General features: G+C 38.3%; 1 protein-coding gene across 1 annotated transcript in view; it reads right to left on the bottom strand.

Moving 5' to 3' along the window:
* Window positions 1-20,994, bottom strand: part of CUNH6orf89 (chromosome unknown C6orf89 homolog) — a 42,220-nt gene that overhangs the window by 11,400 nt on the left and 9,826 nt on the right. Inside the window, 2 exon segments of the mRNA XM_020999392.2 lie at window positions 16,892-17,117; window positions 18,670-18,877. Of these exon segments, the coding sequence (XP_020855051.1) occupies window positions 16,892-17,117; window positions 18,670-18,877 (434 nt within the window).

Consider the following 20,994-nt stretch of genomic DNA (forward strand, 5'->3'; position numbering starts at 1 on the left):
TCTCTCAGGCTCAGTTTTTCATCTGTAAAAAGGGAATAATAATATCTACCTTATAGGGTCTGAGGATGAAATGCCATAATATGTGTAATGTGATCTGCAGACTTTAAAGCACTATAAAAATATTATTATTATGTACACGTCATCCCTAACAGAAACTGAATTCTTTTAGGGCAGGCATTATTTCAGTTATATGTATCCTTAGCTCTAAGAGCTCCTGCCTGCTGCCTGACTGATTTATCTCTCTTCCACCCTTGTTTTTCATTCCAGCTTGTCCTAAATTTTCCCCTCCTTTTGGGTGAGCTGTAGAGGCAGTATGGAACAGCAAGTGCTTTGAGTCAGATGCGGGTCCAAATCCCACTTCTTATCCTTAATAGCTATGTAATCCTGGACATATCACTTAACCTTTATATATCTCATATGATAACAGTCTAGGATTAATCTACTAAATCAAAGTTAGGATATGATTTTCACATCTCAAGTTTATATAGCACATCCACCCCTTACACATTTTCCTTTCATTTTTTTTCCTTCTATTGCTACCACCTAGTGGTCAGGATTATAAACTACAGCATGACAAGGAAGAGGAAGGTTAACCCTCCTCGGTTTATGTTTCGACTGACTCACAGTTAAGTTTTTTAAAAATTATCAACGGGTCCACATCATTTACACATATAAGAGTTGACTATATGGTTTATGTGGTAGTGTTTTTTACAGTCAGGGAAGGGAAAAGGTACAAGAACTAACTACCTTTTCTTTTAAGACTCAGAAAAATTTGAACAGAATGTTACCATTATAGAATCAAAACCCAAAAAAGGTGTTATGCAGATAAGGCAATGTTGGGGATTGTCAACCAAGACAACCAAGGTTAGTTTGGAGCCAATCATCATCTGCGGCAACTTTCCCTTCTAATGATCAAATGATAATGCTCAAATAAAACCCATGTACCAGTTTCCTCCAACCACCCACAAGGAGAAAGCACAAACAAGTTTTTCCTAGAAAACTGAGAGACCAGATCTGAAAGGGCCGATTCATCAGGAGCCATGAGAAAGACGATACAGACAGGGCAGATAGGTCAACACCGTGGGCAGAGAGACCTCTGGTTTGCACCATCTTGAAAAGTCCACCGTATCGCAATAACAACTTGCTTGGTGACTCAGAGACAAGTACTTAACTCAGAACACCAGTTTCAAGCCTTGGTGCTGGTTTGCAGGCTTCTGACTCGAGGCAGGGGATGGAATCACCTAACACCTGATGAAGCCTCTTTGTTAAAGTTTTTCCTTCCCCGAATATGTCTGCCCATTTGCTGTTTTCCCATCTCAGTCTCAGTGTCTGTTTGGCAGCCAAAACAGCCTTCAGAGGCATAGCTCTTCCTCAATCACATGATCTTGTTTTGACAGTGGGTCCCATTGTGCATTATGGCATTAAAGGAATGACTGTCCAAGCAGCTGGGCCAAGGTCTCATCTTCCCCTGACAAACACTCTCAACAGCTGCGGCAGTTCTGTATGCCGGATAGATTAGACCAGAGTAACAAAGAGATAAATTAATTATTCAACAATCTTTTTTTTAATATCAGCTCCAGGGTGAATACCAGAAAGGATAAAATGCACATTGCAAAAAAAGGAATGAAAACTTTATATAAGTAAAAGAGTAAGCATGTAGTAATTTTAAATAGCTCACATTTACATATTTAAATAGAACAAGGCATTAACAACTCTAAGGTAGAAAGCACCCTGTGAAATATATAAGAGCAGAGCTATTTTTGGTCAAAGGATATGAACATATTGAACTCATATCCAAAAAGAAAAGCAAGTTGTACATAACTGAGTCACAGTTTCATGTACAACCCTCTCTGGAATTGCTCATTTTAGCTGAGATTTGTTAAGTTCATAATTTTTAAATGGGAAAAAAAGGATATGAACAAATAGTTCTTAAAAGAAGTACTGCAAACTTAACAAATATAGGAAAGATTGCTCCAAATGACTAATGGGAGAAATACAAAATAACTGAGCTTTCACCTCACATTCAGCAAACTCACAAAGATAAGAAAAAAACAGAAATAGTTAATATTGGAGGGTTTACAGAAAGAAAGGCACAGTAAAATATGGTTGGAGCTATGAATTGGTTTAACTGTCCTATAAAGCAATTTGGAATTATGCTAAGAAAATGACTAAAACATCCAGACCTCTGACCCAGAAATCACACCAATAGGCAAATACCTGAAAGAAGTAAAAATCAGAAAGGTCCCACATATACCAAAATATTTATAGTAGCACTTTTTTTTTTAGCAGCAAAGAACTGAAATCAAAGGAGATGGCCATAGAGACTGGGGATAAGATGTGGTATATAAATATAACAGAATACTACTGTGCCATAAGATACTCTGAATGTGAAGAAAATAGAGAAGCATGAGAAGACATATAAATTGATACAAAATTAAGTAATCAGAACAAGGAAAAAATATACACAATGGCAACAACCTTTCATTTACGAAAGGTTAAAAAAATATATCAAAACTGAACACCATATAATTATAATGACCAAGCCAGGCCAGGATTAAGAGATAGGAGAAGGTGCCTCTTTCCTTTCTTTGCAAAGGTGGGGGTCAATGAGTGTGGAACAATTCATGTACTGCAAGACTGGGTTAAAGTGCTATAGTTTTGCTGAACTGCTCCCTGTCCCCTTTCTTTTTTATTCTTTTTTTTTAGTGAGGCAATCGGGGTTAAGTGACTTGCCCAAGGTCACACAGCTAGTACATGACAAGTGATTGTCTGAGGCTGGATTTGAACTCAGGTCCTCCTGACTTCAAGGCCGCTACTCTATCCACTGCACCACCTAGCTGCCCCTTTTTTATTCTTTAGAATAAAGGATGGCTCTCTAGGTGGGAGAGGGATATATTAGAAAATTAAGGTGATGTAAAAATAAATTAGATCAATAATTTGCTGGAAAAAGTACCCTTTAAGGCAGGCTCCTTGCTTAAACAAATGACATCCCAGAGTATCAAAATAATTTCTTTTCTCTGAGAAATAATGAAAAATAAAGAGATGCCAGAAGACTAGGAATGAGTGAATACCCTGATTTTTTTTTTAAATTTGTTTTTGGCAAGGCAATCAGGGTTAAGTGACTTGCCCAGGATCACACAGCTAGTAAGTGCCGAGTGTCTGAGGCCGCATTTGAACTCAGGACCTCCTGACTCCAAGACTGGTGCCTTTATCCACTGTGCCACCTAGCCACCCCAGAATATCCTGATTTTTGAAAAGGTAAATTGGTCAGGCATGGTGGCTCACTCCTAAAATCCCTGCCACTGGGGGAGACTGTAGGCTGAAACCAATAAAATCTAATAAAATATTCAAATAAATGTAAAGTTCTGCATTTAGGTTTTTTAAAAACCAACTGTAACATATTAGAAACTTGGCTTGATAGCAGTTTATATTTAAAAAACAAAAAAAAATGGCCTAAGGATTTTACCTAACCACAAGACCAATATGGTCTGTGTGAAAGTGCTATTAAAATGCTAATGCAATTTCAGCCTACACTGGCAGAATCAAGGGTGTTACTAGCCAGCCAGTAATTCCTGATGGTCAGATCACTGTGAAGTACTGATTTCAGTTCTGGTATCCTCTAAAGTAAATGTCCCCTTAAGAGATACAATGACAAATTAGGGAGCATCAAGAAGAAAGTAACCAGGACAGTGAGGAGTCTGGAAACCATGACATAAGGAATGGCCAAAGGAATTAGGGAGATTTGGACTAAAGAGAAGACTTATGGGGGAAAATAACAGTTGCCTTCAGAAGAGGAATAGACATCTGTTGCTCCAGAGGGTAGAAGTAGGAAAAATGGATAGAAATTAGAACAGTCTAGCAATAAAAAGGGCTATCTTGTGAAGAAATAAGTTGTCATTAGAAGTATTTAAACATGAAATGTCTTCATTTGACTGGCTATCTTACACAGTCCTATAATAACAATGATCACATATACACACACAGATAGCACTTTTAAGGTTTGCAAAGCACTGTACGTACACACGTTATCTCATTTGAGACCCTGCCACACCCATTCATCCAAGAGTCCTTTTCCTAGTCTGGCATAATGCCAGTGGGGTCCCAGATTCAATGGCAACTAACAGATTTTTCTGCTGATTTAGCAAGACCTAAAGAAATGCTATTTTGGCAGATTTACAGGGAGAACAAACATTAATTCCACTTCTTTTCTATATAAAGTTTAGGGTGTTTAGTGATTTTTTTTACACTGTGTTTCTTTAATATACACTACAACATAACAAATTTAAAATGCTAGAACTGTAATGAAATCAAAAGTCACGGAGCAGGTGTGGAGTGTTAGTTCCATGATGCACCCTCTTCATTCCTACTTTCCTTTTAGGCTGTTCTGGAGGCACCAAGTATGCTATCCACTTTTTAAAAAAATTTGGCTTTAAATATTCTTTTTAAAAAAATTGAGCTCTTAATTCTTTCCCTCCCTCCTGGAGAAGGCAAGAAATGTGATATCAATTAAACATTCCACCTTCACTCTTAATGCATCCTCATGTTTAGTGGTCACTCCTAACTCCAGTGCCAGAACCCTTTCCAAGTCCCCCTCCAAGTCCCAGGGCCAATCTTCTTCAAGGTCCCTCTTGTAAGGATGATGGGGAAAAACAACTGCTATTAATGAAAGATTACATAGCTATGACAGGAACCATTTCATAGACATGATCCCCAACCCAAGTATTGAGTCTGGATCATCCTCCAAACCCATTAAAAAAGCCTGACTGCCTCGAGGTCATGGCTGTCCTCCCACTTTTTGCGTTTTAGAAAAACAATGTTAGCAGTAGGCAGATCAGATTTCTTCCAAGCACATCCCAAACATCCCCTAATGTCCTGGTTTCCTGAACTGCTAAAAATCCCAAGGTTTGCTTCAGCACTAAGGAAAATTCTCATCTTTCTGGTATTTAAAGGGGTGGCATTTCCCAGCTCCATCTCTGGAAAGCAGTAGTATCCAAGAGTCCTATACCTAATCTTCAAAATGGCCCCTTCCCTGCATTCTCATTCAACTCAAGAGCCTCCAAACCACAATATATTCTTGATTTCTTTCCCCCAGAACTACCTAGAATTCAGAAGAACAATGAATCACTTTGGGAAATATCAAGAGGAGAACACCATAGTAGGGAGTGATGTGAAAAGTGGTTGACTAGGGAAATAAGCCATTTCAGATCAAAAGAACCCTATTTCACTGATCTGGTCAGAATTAGTTCTACACAGAAGGTGTGTGTAGGGACTTATTCACTTAATTATACCCATAAAAGAGGTTTAGTCTCAGCTGAAGCAAACCCATACGGGTAGAGCACCTGGTGAGACTTAACACCAAGAACTTCATTGTGGACTGCCATATGAGGCCACCATACTTAGTATCTCAAATTTATCCTTCTTGTTATTCTGACTCTAGTTTTTCAATTAACAGGATTTCTTCCTACTGGGAGAAATTTCTTTTTTTTTTAAATTAATTTCCTTTGATTTATCACCAATGACTTCAATAAACTTTTGAGTTTTAAATTTTTCTCCCCCTCCTGCCCCAAGACAGCACGCAATTTGATATGGGTTTTACATATACATTCCTATTAAACATATTTTCACATTAGTCATGTTGTAAGGAAGAATTAGAACCAACAGGAGGAACCACAGGAAAGAGGAAACAAAACAAAACAAGAAGAAAAAAATAGCAAATAGTATGCTTCAATCTACATTCAAACTCCATAGTTCTCTCTTTGGATGTGGATAGCATTTTCCATCATGAGACTTTTGGAGATGTTTTAGATCCTTGCATTGCTGAGAAAGGCTAAGTCTATCAACGTTAGTCATTGTACAACATGGCTATTACTGTGTACAATGTTCTCCTGGTTCTGCTCACTTCACTCAGCATCAGACCATATAAGTCTTTCCAGGTTTTTCTGAAGCCTGCCTGCTCATCATTTCTTATAGCACAATAGTATTCCATTACGTTCATATACCACAACTTGTTCAGCCATTCCCAACTGATGGGCATCCACACCCTCAATTTCCAATTCTTTGCCATCACAAAAAGAACTGCTATAAATATTTTTGTTCATGTGAATCCTTTTCCCCCACAGACCTGGAAGTGGTACTGCTAGGTCAAAGGGTGTACACGGTTTACAGCCCTTTGAGCATAGTTCCAAATTGTTTTGGGAGAAATTTCTTAAACTACCCAGGAATATTTGTTTTTTCACATTCTACCCACATATGCTTTAGTTAATTAAAGGGGCCTTTTTCACCAACCAGTTCAGAGTCAATTCTACACCAAGAATGGGTAGGGACTCACTTCTAGCTATTGAACTGAACTTTTAAATTTGTATTCTTCAGAAAGCACTTTTCCACTAGTGACAAGTCGTTCTTAGTGTTTCACTAGCTGTGAAACACAGCTCTTGTTTCTAACACTTATAAAGCCGTTCCAACTATTAACTGCAAAACAAGGCTATGGTCCTGTATTCCTAATTCTTATCAGGATATGAAATTCATTTTTACTGTCAGTAAGGAATTTAAAAAACAATTCCCTGGACCAAACACAGGCCAAAGTAAAACTTCAAAAATGAAACCACTCTTCTCTACAAACTGCCCATTTGGAGAGAAGTCAGAGACAAAGGAGGGTCCTGAGCCTGTTACTGGTTCTCAGGCAGCTGGAGAGTTGTTTACGAAAGGACTCACTGGGGTTGGCTGATAATGTGCAACGAGTAATCCTCCAGGATTTCTGGTTAACAGGACAAGCCACATGCAGAATAACCTAATGACATTCAGCCAGAAAGCAAAAGCTTTTGTTTTAGGATAAAATACTCTGGGGACACAGGAGGCTGGGGTAGTAAGAAGAGAATGTCATTTACTCCTTCACGGCCTACTTTTTAGGAGGCCGTAGGCAGAAAGCTAAATTCATAGCGAAGAAGACAGAAAATAGTGTGGATCCCTAATCCCCCCAACCCCAACATACCTAAAAGAATCCACAGCCGGTAAAAAACACCTTTATAGTGCTGCAAGCAGCCAGAAAGAAAGAATTTAAATATCATGGAACCACAGTCAGGATTACACAGGACCTTGCAGCTTCTACATTAAAAGACCGCAGGGCATGGAACATGATATTCCGTATTGGAATGCAGCCAAGGTTCAATTACCCAGCAAAAACGAGCATCATTTTTCAAGGGAGGAGGTGGATATTCAACGAAATAGGAGACTTCCAAACTTTCCTGATAAAAAAGACCAGAGCTCAACAAAAAATTTGATCTTCAAGTACAGGACTCAAGAAGGACTTAAAAAGGTAAATGGGACAGAAGGATACAATATGTTGTTAATAAGGGGGGGGGGCTGTTTAAACCCCTACAAGGGAATATGAGACTTGCAACCCTTGAGAACTGTATTGTTATTACACCTTGTTAAAGGAGTATACATAAAGAGGGTGGATGTAATGATAAAAAAAAAATCTAATCAAGTGGGTTAAATGGATCCAAATAAGTGGATCAATCTGATCTTAGAAAATGTACTGAGAAAGGAGGAGGCAGACAAGGGTAAATTACATTACAGGAAAAGACACAAAATCCTATTACAGCAGAGAGAAAGAAGGGAGGGGGAGCATTGTTTGAACCTTACTCTCATCAGATTTGGCTCAAGAAGGGCATAATATAATCAGTTAGGTATAGAAATCTAACTTGCCCTATAGGCAGTAGGAGGGAAAAGGGGAAAGAAAAGGGAGGGGGAAAGAAAAAGGGGGGAAAGAAGGGAGGGAAGCAGCAGTAAGACTAAAGGGGAAGAAAGGGAAGGGATAGGGAAAGGGATAATAAAAGGGGGAAGGGACTGAAGGAGGCGGTGGTCAAAAGCAAAACACTAGTGAAGGGGAGAAAGGAAAAAGGAGAAAGAAAAGCATAAATAGGGGGAAAAAGGATGGAGAAAAAGACACAGATAGTAATCATAACTGTGAATGTGAATGGGATGAACTCTCCCATAAAACAGAAACAGATTGCAGAATGGATTAAAAACCATAATCCTACAATATGTTGTTTACAGGAAACACATTTGAAAAAGAGAGACACATACAGGGTAAAGGTAAAAGGCTGGAGCAGAATATATTATGCATCAGCTGAAGTGAAAAAAAACAGGGGTAGCAATCCTGATCTCAGACAAAGCAAAAGCAAAAATAGATCTAATCAAAAGAGATAAGGAAGGAAACTACATCCTGCTAAGAGGCATCATAGACAATGAAGTAATATCATTACTAAATACATATGCACCAAATGGTATAGCATCCAAATTCTTACAGGAGAAGCTCAGGGAGTTACAGGAAGAAACAGACAGCAAAACTATACTAGTGGGGGACCTGAACCTCCCCCTCTCAGCACTAGATAAGTCTAACCACAAAATAAACAAGAAAGAAGTTAAGGAGGTGAATAGAACGTTAGAAAAAACACCTTCATAAAGAGAACTCTGAAGTCAAGCTATTATTTGAACTGTGCCCAAAAGCAACTATGCAACACCTGACACACCATTTGTTACCTTCACTAGTACATGGCAAATATAAAAATGTCTGAAATGAAGTTGAACTCTATTAAGCCACTTTATACAGTCCCTTTCTGGTTTCTGTGCAATGTAGACAGCTTATATTTCAGATGGCCTCCCTTCAAAGATATGGGCCTATGTCTGTTTTATAAATCCTAGGAGTGGAAGAGACTTTGAAAGATCAAGATTTTACAAACTGCTTTGCTTCAAGAAGCACGCTATCTGAACCAAATAAAATGAGCAACAATCTCACTTACTTTCAGAGGTTTCCTGAGATATCATTATTCTTCAGTAACCCAAAATATTTTATTTGTTTCTTGGGGACTCTTTCAATACTTTAAACAAAAACACCCTTTCCACAATCAACAAAACCTTCTGGTAGATAAAGGCTTATGTATATGAAGCCCTGCTAGTATAATGCCTGGGTTGGTTATTGGGTTTCCATGGTGCACATTACTGTCTCTTTACCTATGTTTGCATGTTGCTGGTATATTTTTTGCATGTAGAAAGAAGAGTTAAGGATCTTTTCTCCAAGCTTCATAAATGGATTCAGGAAACCTTCGGGAATGAACTATTGCAAACCAGATTTCTTACCAACACAGAGACCTGAGCTCCAGCTAAATCTCTCTTCTACAAAATCAACTGCTCAGTCTACCTGCTTTTCACAACATAAACCTTGCCTGTTTTCTTACTCTATCCTACACCTAGATGCCATACCTTCTACAATATTTCTGATTTCTATTTCTTGACTCAATCAAACTTATTTTCTTTGTGCACTCTGCACTTGGAGTCCTACTACTTCCAAGATTGAAAATTTTGCCTAATTCTCAATGGGTGAGAAGTGATGAGAACAATGGAACCCATGTATGTGTATTTTAAATGTGGATCCTGAACTCAGTTAACAAATCCAAACACTATTGAAAGAACACATAAAATGACAGGAGGCTGGTCCAAGATGGTGCTAGGATAGCTAGGAGAAGGAAAAGGGAAATGAATAATAAGAGCAATGATCAGGCAGGAGACTCACTTATCTTGCTAAGCGCTAGTTTCTTCTTTTACAAATTAAGAGTTGGGTTGAATGATCTCAAAGACTCAGAATTGGGGGGGGAGGTCATTTCCAACACTAAAATCTTACTCTATGACAGATGTGAAAAGCGAGAAGAATGCAAACAACAGGGCAAAGTGTGAACAAGAAGTTCCTGGGGGAAAAAAAAACACAGAAGCATTGGGAAAACTGTGAATTAACAGAGCAAAGGCTAAGTTAATTAGAATATGGATTTAGTGGAAAATAGACTAAGAAACAGTGCATCAGCTTATGTATTTCCTATGCATCTAGCATAGGAAAGAGACTGGTTTTAGAAATGTTATGTTTATGTTCTTCATAAATAATACTGTATATAAATAACACTCATCTCGGTATCTTTACATAGACAGTTCACCACCTCCCCCCTCCCTGCCAGGGTTAAGAAAAGAAGAGAAACTATGTATCTCTCTTTAGGGGAACAAAGCAAGACTCACTAACTGTACTGTGTCCCTGAAAATTGTCTGCTGTTTATGTTTTTATATATATATATATATATATATATATGTATGTATGTATATATATGTATATAAAATTTATTTATTTATTTTTTTTGGCTAGGCAATGGGGTTAAGTGACTTGCCCAGAGTCACGCAGCTATTTAGTGTTTTGTGTCTGAGGCTGGATTTGAACTTGGGTCCTCAAGACTCCAGAGCTGTGTTCTTGTATTTTAAGAAAGCAGCTTATTTCACTTTAAACTGTAGGCTGCGTATGTTGTCAACAATTAGTCATGATAGGAGAGGGTTACTGAAGAGAATTAAGGAAAAGGGGTCTGATCAAAAAAAACTGAAATTTAAAAGAAGCTGCCAGTGATGGAGCCATCTCCAGGCATCCTGATCTGTATCTGGCTACTGGACCCAGCTGGCTCCAGAGGAGAAAGTGAGGCTGGTGACTTTGCACAGCCTTCCCTCACTTAAATCCAATCCACTTGCAAGTCGTGGCATCACCTCCCTGATGTCATGGTCCTCTTCGAAAACAAAGGGCAAACAGCAACAGCTGGCAGTGAATGCAATCATTATCATGTGATATTTCATTCTTTGTTTCCATCCTCAATGCCTACCTAGCATGTTGCTGGCACTCAATAAGCATCTGTTGGTTATCAGATGCAGGAAACCAATGCAGAGATGCACCAGGCATTTCACCCTCTCTGATAATCATCAGCAACCACTACTTAGGGTCCAATGAGCACATGGTACGGTACAGAGGAGAGAGAGACAGCCTAGTATTTAAATGATGACAGTGACTAGGACTTACACCTCCTCCTTTGTACGGCTGTACAAACCACATTCAGATACCTGTATTTCCTACAGCCATCATGTTAATACATTTTCTTGAAAGACTATTTAATTATTTTCTTATTATATCATTTAAAATAAAACATATTGTTAAAGATCACTCAATTTTAACTACCCTTTCCCTCCAATAGTCCTGACATTGTCAGCATCTTCTGATACTTACTTCTCCCTCATGATAGTTCCTACTTAATCCTGACATGAATATGCCTTCACCAATTTCTTTGCAAGAACTATTCAAAATACTAACTTGTGTCTTTCTATTCCTTCCCAGAATTATTACACATAGTAATTAATGCACTGTATTTAGAAAGCCACATATATTTACAAGTTAAAACAGCACTTTAATTTAAGCAACCAAAATAAAATTCTTAAACCACACCATCCTACTTCTCTCTTCTTAACTAAACACAATGGATTCATTTTACTTCCATTTGTGTAAGGTCAGAGTATTCATTAATAGAAGGCTGGATGATCTGGCTTGTTAACAATATTCTAATGTTCCCTGAATGTTAAAATTTCGGTTCAGAGAATTTCATATTGAAAGCCAGACAACGAATAATTACATGTTCCCTAAATGTGCCAGTGTTTACTTTGAGGAAGACTGGCTAAAAGAAAGTGAATACCACTAGCCAGGATCTAAAAAAATTTTTTTTTCTTTTATATATAAATGTATTTATTTTTAGTTTTCAACATTTACTTCCACAAGATTTTGAATTCCATATTTTCACCCCAACTTGCCCCTCTCCCACCCCAAGATGGCATGCGTTCTGAATATCCCTTCCCCTAGTCTGTCCTCTCTTCTATCTCTCTCCCCTTCTCTTATCCCCTTCCCCATCTATTTTCCTGTAGGGCAGGACAGACTTCTGTACCCCATTTCCTGTATTTCTTATTTCCCAGTTGCATGTGAAAACATTTTTTTAAACATATGTTTTTAAAACTTTGGGTTCCAAATTTTCTCCCTTCCTCCCACCCTACCCACCCTCATTGAAAAGGCAAGCAAGTCAATACAAGCCATACACATGCAGTTATGCAAAACACTTCCATAGCAGACGTGTTGTGAAAAACTAACTCTATTTCCCTTAATCCTATCCTGCCCCCCCCCATTTGTTCTATTCTTTCTCAGGATCTAAAACATTTCTAAGTTGATCATGGGTACCAAGGAGCAGAAATCACTTTTCAGAGTTTTATTTGAAAGAGAGAGAACTATACAGAAGACACTGTGCAATTCTGTTGTTGTGTCGTTTCAGTTATGTTTGACTCTCTGTGCCCCCATTTGAAGTTTTCTTGGCAAAGATAATGCAATGGTTTACCATTTCCTTCTCTAGCTCATTTTACAAATGAGGAAACTGAGGCAAAACAGGGTTAAGTGACTTACACAGGGTCACGTAACTATTAAGTGTCTGAAACTGGATTTGAACTCAGGAAAAGTCAGGAAGTCTTCCTGACTCCAAGACCAGCACTCTATGCACTTCACCACCTAGCTGTTCTGGCTGTGTTATTAAGAACTTTTTAAAAAATGAAATAAAGACACTGATATTTATCATCTCTGAGGATGACATAAACCTTGGAGGCCTGGCTAATCACACACATGACAGAATCAGGATCCAAAATGAACCTGACAGGCTGAAATGTTTCAAATTAAATAGGCATAAACATGAAGGTTAAAAAAAATTAACTGAGGGGCAGCTAGGTGGCGCAGTAGATAGAGCACTGGCCCTGGAGTCAGGAGGACCTGAGTTCTAATCTGGTCTCAGACCAGACACTTGACACTAGCTGTGTGACCCTGGGCAAGTCAATTATCCCCAACTGCCTTGACAGAAAAAAAAAATTTAATTGTTCCATACAGGATAGGGCAGATATAATGATACTGATTCACGTGAAAAAGTCTGAGATTTAAGTGTACTGAAAACTCAAAATGAGTTAACAGATTGCCTTGGCATCCCAAAATGCTAACATGATCTTGGGCAACAGCAACAGGAATATAATGCATAGAATAACAACAGTAACAGAAGTTCATTTTTACATTAAGTTTTAAAGTTTATAAAATACTTTCCCTATAATAACCACATAAGGTAGGTAGATAACAATTTTACTGTACTTTTAGATTGGTCATACCATATCTACAGTATTGTATAGCTTTGAGCATCAGATTTTAAGAAAGACATTAACAAACTAGAGTAACTCCAAGTGAGCAGGATGGTGACTGGATCTATAAATCATGTCATGAAAAGCAACTAAAGGAATCGGGGACGTTTAGCTGGGAAGATGAAACCTCGGAGGGAGGGAGGTGAGAGACGAATGACAGAGTTGTTGCTGTTATTGTTTTTAATATCTGAAGGGCTATTATGTGGAAGAGGGATTGGGCTTATTCTATGAGGTTTCACAGCAGAACTGGGACCAAGGAATGGAAGTTACAAGGAGATAGATTTCAGCTAAATGTAAGGAAGAATTTTCTAAAATGAGATTCCTCAAAAATGAAGTGAGCTGTCTCTGAGTTAGTGAATTACCCACAAACACATCAGAAGTTCAAGCAGTGAATAAAGGGGGAATGCCTGCACTAAGCTGAATTAACATAATAAAAATTATCACAATAACCTATAACTATATTCAGAAACCTTAGCATGATGTTCTACGTTTAGGAAAAGATGTTTCCTTTTGAATTACACTTTCAGGAAGGAATGGATTATATGTATGATACTAACAATAACGACAATAATTCACATTCATACTGCATTTCACAGTTTATACAGTAACCCACTCACAATAACCCTCTGAGATACTGTAATGTCCTATCCCCTGAATATGAGCGCACTTGAAATCTGTCCTGATTTCTGTTTTTTTTCTCCTTTGTCTACATCCTGTCTCAGTGACCTTTATCAGTTTCCATGAGTTTAATAATCTTCTTTATGCAGACATGAGGCGTAGTTATGCAGAAAACTCCCTGACTGACATTCACCCTGCGTATTTCCATTGGGCTAGAACTAATTACCATATTTCACACAAACATAACTTGGAATGGTGTGAAGCAGAATACACGAGACCACTTCAGGGGATTAACTGCACTAAGCAGGACCTCGTCATATTCAGGGATGCTGGCTCCTGAGCTCTAGTTCCACATCACCAACTTGTTGTCCCACAGGCATTCAGATTCAACATGTTCATAAGAGAACAGTTATCTTTCCTCCAAAGCCCACTCTCTCTTCTTAACTTCCCTATCTCGGTCGAGGGCACCACAAATGCTTTCAATCCCAATCAGCTGCCAAGTCAATGACTCTACTGCCACAATCCTTCTCACATCTGTTCCCTTCACTTAGATGGTCATCATCCTAGTTCAGGCCCTGAGCAGCAAGCTCTTGCCTAGCCTACTGCCACAGCCTCCTCTCCCTGCCTCAAGCCTCTCATCATTCTCACAGCTGATGAAGTGAAATTCTTAAAATACAGGCCCACTCAGAAGGCTTCAAAGGTTCCCTACAGACTCCACGATAAACTACAAGCTCCTCTGCTTGCCATTTAAAGTCCTTCGTGGTCTGGCTCTAGCCCATCTTCTTTCCAGTCTTGACACATAATGCTCCTTTCCCCATCTCTATGTTCCAGCTTACCTGATGTTCCTCACAGACAATACTCTATTATCTGTGCTTTTCGTGAGGGCATGTTCCCCCCCCGACTCCCACCCAGCCCCCTGCCCACATATCCCATGTCTGGAATTCATTCTTTCCTCTCTTTTGCCTTTTAGAACACTTAATTTCCTTCAACATTGGGGTAGCTTGATACCTGCTCTGAGACCTTTCCTGATCCTTCTGACTGCTAGTATTTCTACCCAAAACAAAGTAACCTTGTTACCTCGTGTTTATTTTGTACACATTTCTATTTATTATGGGCATACACATTGTTTCTTCCTCAAAAGAATCATTATGTCCTATTCCTAGCACCTAGAAGAATTCCTGACACTTAGCAGGAACTTAATAAATGTTTACTGATTGAATAAAGTAGCTAAGGTAGCTATTATCATTCCCATTTTACAAACCAGTCAATCAGTAAGCATTTATTAAATGCATATAATGTGCCAGACCCTGTGATAGGCACTGGAAAAACTCTAGCTCAGAGAAGCTGTGATTTAACCAAAATCACACAGTAAGGAGAAGAGCTACAGAAATGTAAGTTATTATAATATGAATAATTTTTGTAAAAGCACACTGGATTTCGTGACAAGAGAGACACAGATTTACATCATCTTGGCTCAACGTCTCCCAACTGTATAATTCTGAGCAAGATCTGTAGGATTTGTCTTTATTAAGAGTTGGAAGGGACCTTAGGCGTCATCAAGTCTAAAGCCCTCATTTTACAAATGAGGAAACTGAGGTCCCTGACAGGATCACACTAAGCTAGTGTCTGGAGTAGGCTTTGAACCCAGGTTTTCCTGACTTCCAAGTTCGGTATTCTATCTACTATATCATGCGATCCTTTGCCTGAGTTGTCTCTCCTATAAAATTAAGATGAAAATACTCATATACTGCCTATACCACAAGGTTGTTGTGAAGAAAGCACTCTGAAACCTTAAAAATCTACAGAAATATGAGTTATTATTATAATTGATATAGTGCTTTCATACAGTGCTTTAAGGTTTTCAAGAAAAATTCCACAATTCACATTCTCTACAGAAGGTTAAAGGACAGCTAGGTGGTGCAACAGATAGAGCACCATGCCTGCAGTCAGGAAGACCCAAGTTCAAATATGACCTCTGGCATTTACTAGCTGTGAGACCCCGGGCAAGTCACTTTATCCTGTTTGCCTCAGTTTCCTCTTTTGTAAAATGAGCTGGAGAAGGAAATGGCAAACCGCTCCAGTATCTTTGCCAAGAAAACCCCAAATGCGGTCACAAAGAGTCAGACACAACTGAGAAATGATTGAAAGACAAAAAAGTTTAAATTTCACAATCTATACTTCTAAATTATTTGAAGAGAGAAGAGATGGTTTCATCCTTTATACCTTGATATCCTCATCACCTAGTATAGAACCTAGCACATAGCAGGTGCTTAACAAATGTTTGCAGTAAGTTGATTAATTCTCTCACTGATTACACTGTCACCAGGAACACGTTCTTAAACTCAACTTGTTGGCAAAATCTTTACAATTATTAGCTCCATACTGAGAGATCCCTAAGATTTACAAGTCCAAGAGAAGTCAGACAAAAGTAAATATACACAAAATAAAATCTACAAAGTAAATAAATCCTACATGGACAAGAACTGTCGCAGGACAAAGCAGACTGAATCAAAGTTCTGATGCCTTCAGTAAATCAATCAACAATCATTTACTGACTGTGATTATTTAATTATGTGTTCAGGACATATATGTGTAGGGTAGTAGACAGAGTCCTGGACTTCAGTCAGAAATACCTGCTTTCAAATCCCAACCTGACACTTACTAAGTAAACATATGGCAAATTACTTAATTTCTCTGAATTGCAGTAAACTCTTTAAGATTTATCTTGGGCAGCTGAGTAGTACAGTGGACAGAGCATTAGACCTGAAGTCATAAAGAGCTCACTTCAAATCCTGCTTAAGATAATGACTAGCTGCCTCAGTTTCCTCATCTGTAAAATGGGGATAATAGCACCTATCTCTCAGGGTAACTGTGAGGATCAAGTGAGAAAATATATGTAAAGCACTTCACAAAATTTAAAGTGCTATAAATGCTAGTTGCTGTTATTATTATCTACTAAATTATAGATGGTTTTCTATCTCTGTAGGTGGAAAGAGATCCCATAACTACTAATTCACACATTATTGATGATGTGTCTAACACTGTAATAGAGATTGTGGTAAATATATGTATAAAAATATGGTACAGTTAAATCTTTCCTTTCTATGGGCAGATATTGGAATTGATAGTAAAATCCCATTTTTTTCCCTTTTCTATTCATCTGGTGTCTAGCAAGAGATGTAGCTAATAAGTAAATGTAGCAATCTACCTCCATATCCTTCGTCACTTGGGTGCTCAGTATAATCAGACAGAGGAACATATTCCTTATTTTCAACCATATATTTCTTGGCGATGGGCAGGGACATCAGCCTGATATGATGGATCAGAGAGCGCCAGGTGTGAGCCCCAGAGAGCACTGGTTCAGGTGGTAAAGGGCTACAGGGCTGAATCACAAAGTAGGCAGTGAGCAGGGTTAACCCCAGTGTGATCAGGACCTAAAAGAAAAAATAGACCAATACATAATTGTTAATGTAGCATCTTAAGCAAACATCTTAAAATGCAAAGAAATGGCTATTCTAATGATGAGTTCAGGCAGGTTTACATTCAGAGTATAATCTACTATCATAGATAACTGCTGGACAAGACACATCAACTACACTGTTTCTTAGGAAGCAGACACAGGAGGGCTTCTAGCACCTCTCTCACTAGCAGGTTTGCTTTTGATCCGGTCAGATGGGAAGACAGGAATGGAGTCATAATAAGGGGTTAAATAAGCTTACTTTATTCTCGTCTAGTCTTCTCAAAAGGAGTCTGCTGACAATGGGAGCACCAACTCCTACAGCATTCCCTAACAACCTTTCCCGCAGGGGCCGGTGTGAAGAGGAGGCAACTTCCCCTCTCTCTCAATGGGGTCAACTGAGACCAGCACAATTTGTGCTCTCCCCTAAATCCCCTTAAGCCTCATAGTGGCCAGTTGAGACAAATACACAGAATTCCACCCCAAGCCTTAATGGGGGCCGATCAAGGTACGTACAGCATTTGGCCTGCACATTCACCCCTATGGGGGTCCCTGGTCACTGACTAGTGCCCACTTGCTTTATACGGCAACAGACAAAGAAGGCATATTGCCAGCAATAGCCTCACAATTTTACCTTACTTTACCCCTATATCTACCACGACTGCACAGTAGAAATTGTTTTGGAACATCATTGTGAAAACTCATATCTAACACCTGGGAAGTAGAGAATGCTATGGCTAATGAATCCTGGGAAGAAAATTCTAAAAGAATAACAAAAAATCCACTTTACACACACTAAAATTCACCTTACTTACAATAACTCATTAATTTGGGGAAAGGCAGTAATTATTTAATTCTTAGCGCATATATATATGTATTTTAGGCAATTGGGGTTAAGTGACTTGCCCAGGGTCACACAGCTAGTAAGTGTCAAGTGTTTGGTCTGAGGCTGGATTTGAACTGAAGTCCTCCTGACTTCAGGGCAGCTCTATCCACTGCGCCACCTAGCTGCCCCCATATATTTTGTTTTAACACAAGCACTTCACAACCAACATCCCAATGATCCTTCCCACAAAATAATCCCCCCTGAAGTCCCAAGTAAGAAAAGGTGCCTGATAATTTGATTGTGACTGATATTAAAGGTCGTCTTCCACTTGTAGTTTACCAGTTGTTAATAGAAAAGAAAGATAGAGGCACCTCATTTAAATCAGCCCCGATAACCCTTTTAGATAGGCATTATTTTAATTACTGAATATCCCACTTTAAGATTTGATTCTGGATAAATTTATATCACTATTCACAAGAACCCCCAGCTAATCAAAATACAAAGCTTTCAACTATGCCTCTAAACAAAGTATTCAGACTTACCAACAAGAGGAAGCTCCAACTTGCCCAAGGAAAAGTAAATACAAAAAGGTTAAATAACCTATATATTAGGTCGCCCCAAGTCAACAATATCATGGCAGAATATTTAAAGAGAAAAATGTATGCTCTTTCCACAATATTTCCAAGTTAGAATACAAGTTTACCTTGTAAGCAACCATGAGCAGAGGATGTCGGGGTGGTCCCCTCTGAGGTTCATTTTTCTCTAGCAGCTGTTTGATAAACTTTTCAATTGCCTTCTCTGACATTCCACACTGATGTCCCGTCTGCCTCACTAAATCGATGGTCTCTGAAAGTTTATCATAGATGCTGAGCTCATTGGCTGCAAGATCCATGTCTTCCAATATAAAATCCCTACAACACAAAACCAATTTTAAAAAAAAGTTTTCTAGATGTTGTTTATGCTGGGCTCTCTTTTTAAAAATGCAATGATACTATTTGGATACAAGCATTTCCCAATGGACACTAGAAAGTACATTCTGCAGTTAATGGCATGATTGCAACTGACAGTACACGTCACTTTCCATTTTTGTGGTGCCTCAATTGTCAAGAGAAAGGAAGATGCGCTTGGACTTTGATAATCTGCTACCAGTATTGCCCTTGGTATCTGACTTTAGTCTTGTGGCCTCATTAACTTTTATTTATACCATGGTAGGTATTACATATATTTTGACTCTTTCACTCTGGATCACTTCATACAAATCTTCTCATGTTTCCACGAATTCTCAGTCATCATACCAGCTCACTAATATTTTGCTATACTTATATGCCATGTTTGTCCACTCATTCCACAATGGGCATTTTTTTTTTAATGAGGGGATCTCTTGAGTCAAAGGATATGAACAAGTTAGTAACTTTTCTTGCCTGATAACTAATTTTTTCCACTATTATAGTTGAACCAATGCAACAGTCTAATGGGGGAGATACCATACAAACAATTACGTACAAACAACATACATATGGGATAAATTGGAGATTATCAACTGAGGGAAGGCGCTAGCATTAAGGGGTAATGGGAAATAATGGGGGATTTTAGCTGGGAGTTGAAGGAAGCCAGGGAGGTCAGGAGATGAGAATTCGAGGGATGGGGCACAGTATGGGGGTCAGTGAAAATCCCCAGAACAGAGAGGAATGTCTTGCACAAGGAACAAAAGTAAAGGGACTGGCGTCAGTGGACTGTAAATTATGTGGAGAACGAGTAGGGTGAGAAGACTGGAAAAGTAAGAGGGACCAAGTTATGAGTTCCTTTCTACAGAACACACCAAAAATCAAAATAACTGTCTTCTCTTAAGGAGAATACCAAAAAGTAACTGTTATAGGAAAAGATCTCTGCCAAGACAGAGACACTATCAGTCCAATATATGATACAGGAGAAAGAGCAACGAACTGATCTGGGAGACTTAGTTCAGCTTTGACATTACTATGTGATCTTAGCAAAATCACTTAACCACACTCTTGTGTTTTAGTCTAAGTAGAAAAAAAATGTTTATTAAGCCTAGATGACTTCTAAGTTTTCTTCCAGCTCTATTAACCTATTAATTTACTCTCATCAAATGTAAACTAATTAATATGGAGAGTGGTACTTGATCAACTGGTATGATTACTTAGCTCCACACTGAGGGATCCATAAGACTTTCCTTTTTAATTTTTGGGGTGATCCATAACATTTAAAAGTCATACTAGTTCTACAAAATAACAAGTCCTACATGGCAAAGAATTGTCACAAGACAGTTCCATGTACCAAGTATTCATTTCTAACCATGTCATATGTTTCTCCCAGTAATAGAAGAAAAAGTGATTATTAATATTAAAGGGAAGATTGACTAAAACATTGTATTCAGACATACACTGAAAAAGGGCTATTAAACTCTTGGCCAGTAGTCCCAGCTTACATTTCTCATGCTTTTCTGCAAACATGACTTCTAACCAGAAGAGGGCACTTTGTACTTTTCTAAGTTAAAGGAGAGAAGGTGCAAAGGAATAAGGGCGGGCTGCTTATGGACAGGGTTCTCCCTTCTCCAAAAAATAACAACAGAAGGCATCACAAACAAGCAGGGTAGCTTTGAAAATTATTTGTTGAACTTATTCTATTTATCATAATTAAGAAAAGCAAGATTTATGTAGATTCTCAGCAAGATTCTCAGTTTCACATGCATTCTACTCCTATTCTACAACATATATGAAAAAGAAAAGCTCATTTCATTTGGCGTGTATGTTCATAATAAAATTTTTAAAAAGTTTAAAGATCATAGATCTCACATTTCTAGTAAACTGATTTCACCTGACTTCACAAAGTAGCAATTTAAAAATATCATTTCACAAAGGACTAAGAGGCAAAAAATCTGTTCTATTAGTACAGTTACATATGTATGCATATAAGGACAGTCAGTATGACACCGTTTTTATTGCAATATTATCGTCTAAATATCGTCTAAAAATACAATCATCTAAATATCGTCTAAAAATACAAT

The sequence above is a fragment of the Phascolarctos cinereus genome, unplaced genomic scaffold (assembly GCF_003287225.1).
Source record: "Phascolarctos cinereus isolate Bilbo 61053 unplaced genomic scaffold, phaCin_HiC Scaffold_5;HRSCAF=322, whole genome shotgun sequence".
NCBI classification, from domain to species: Eukaryota; Metazoa; Chordata; class Mammalia; order Diprotodontia; family Phascolarctidae; genus Phascolarctos; species Phascolarctos cinereus.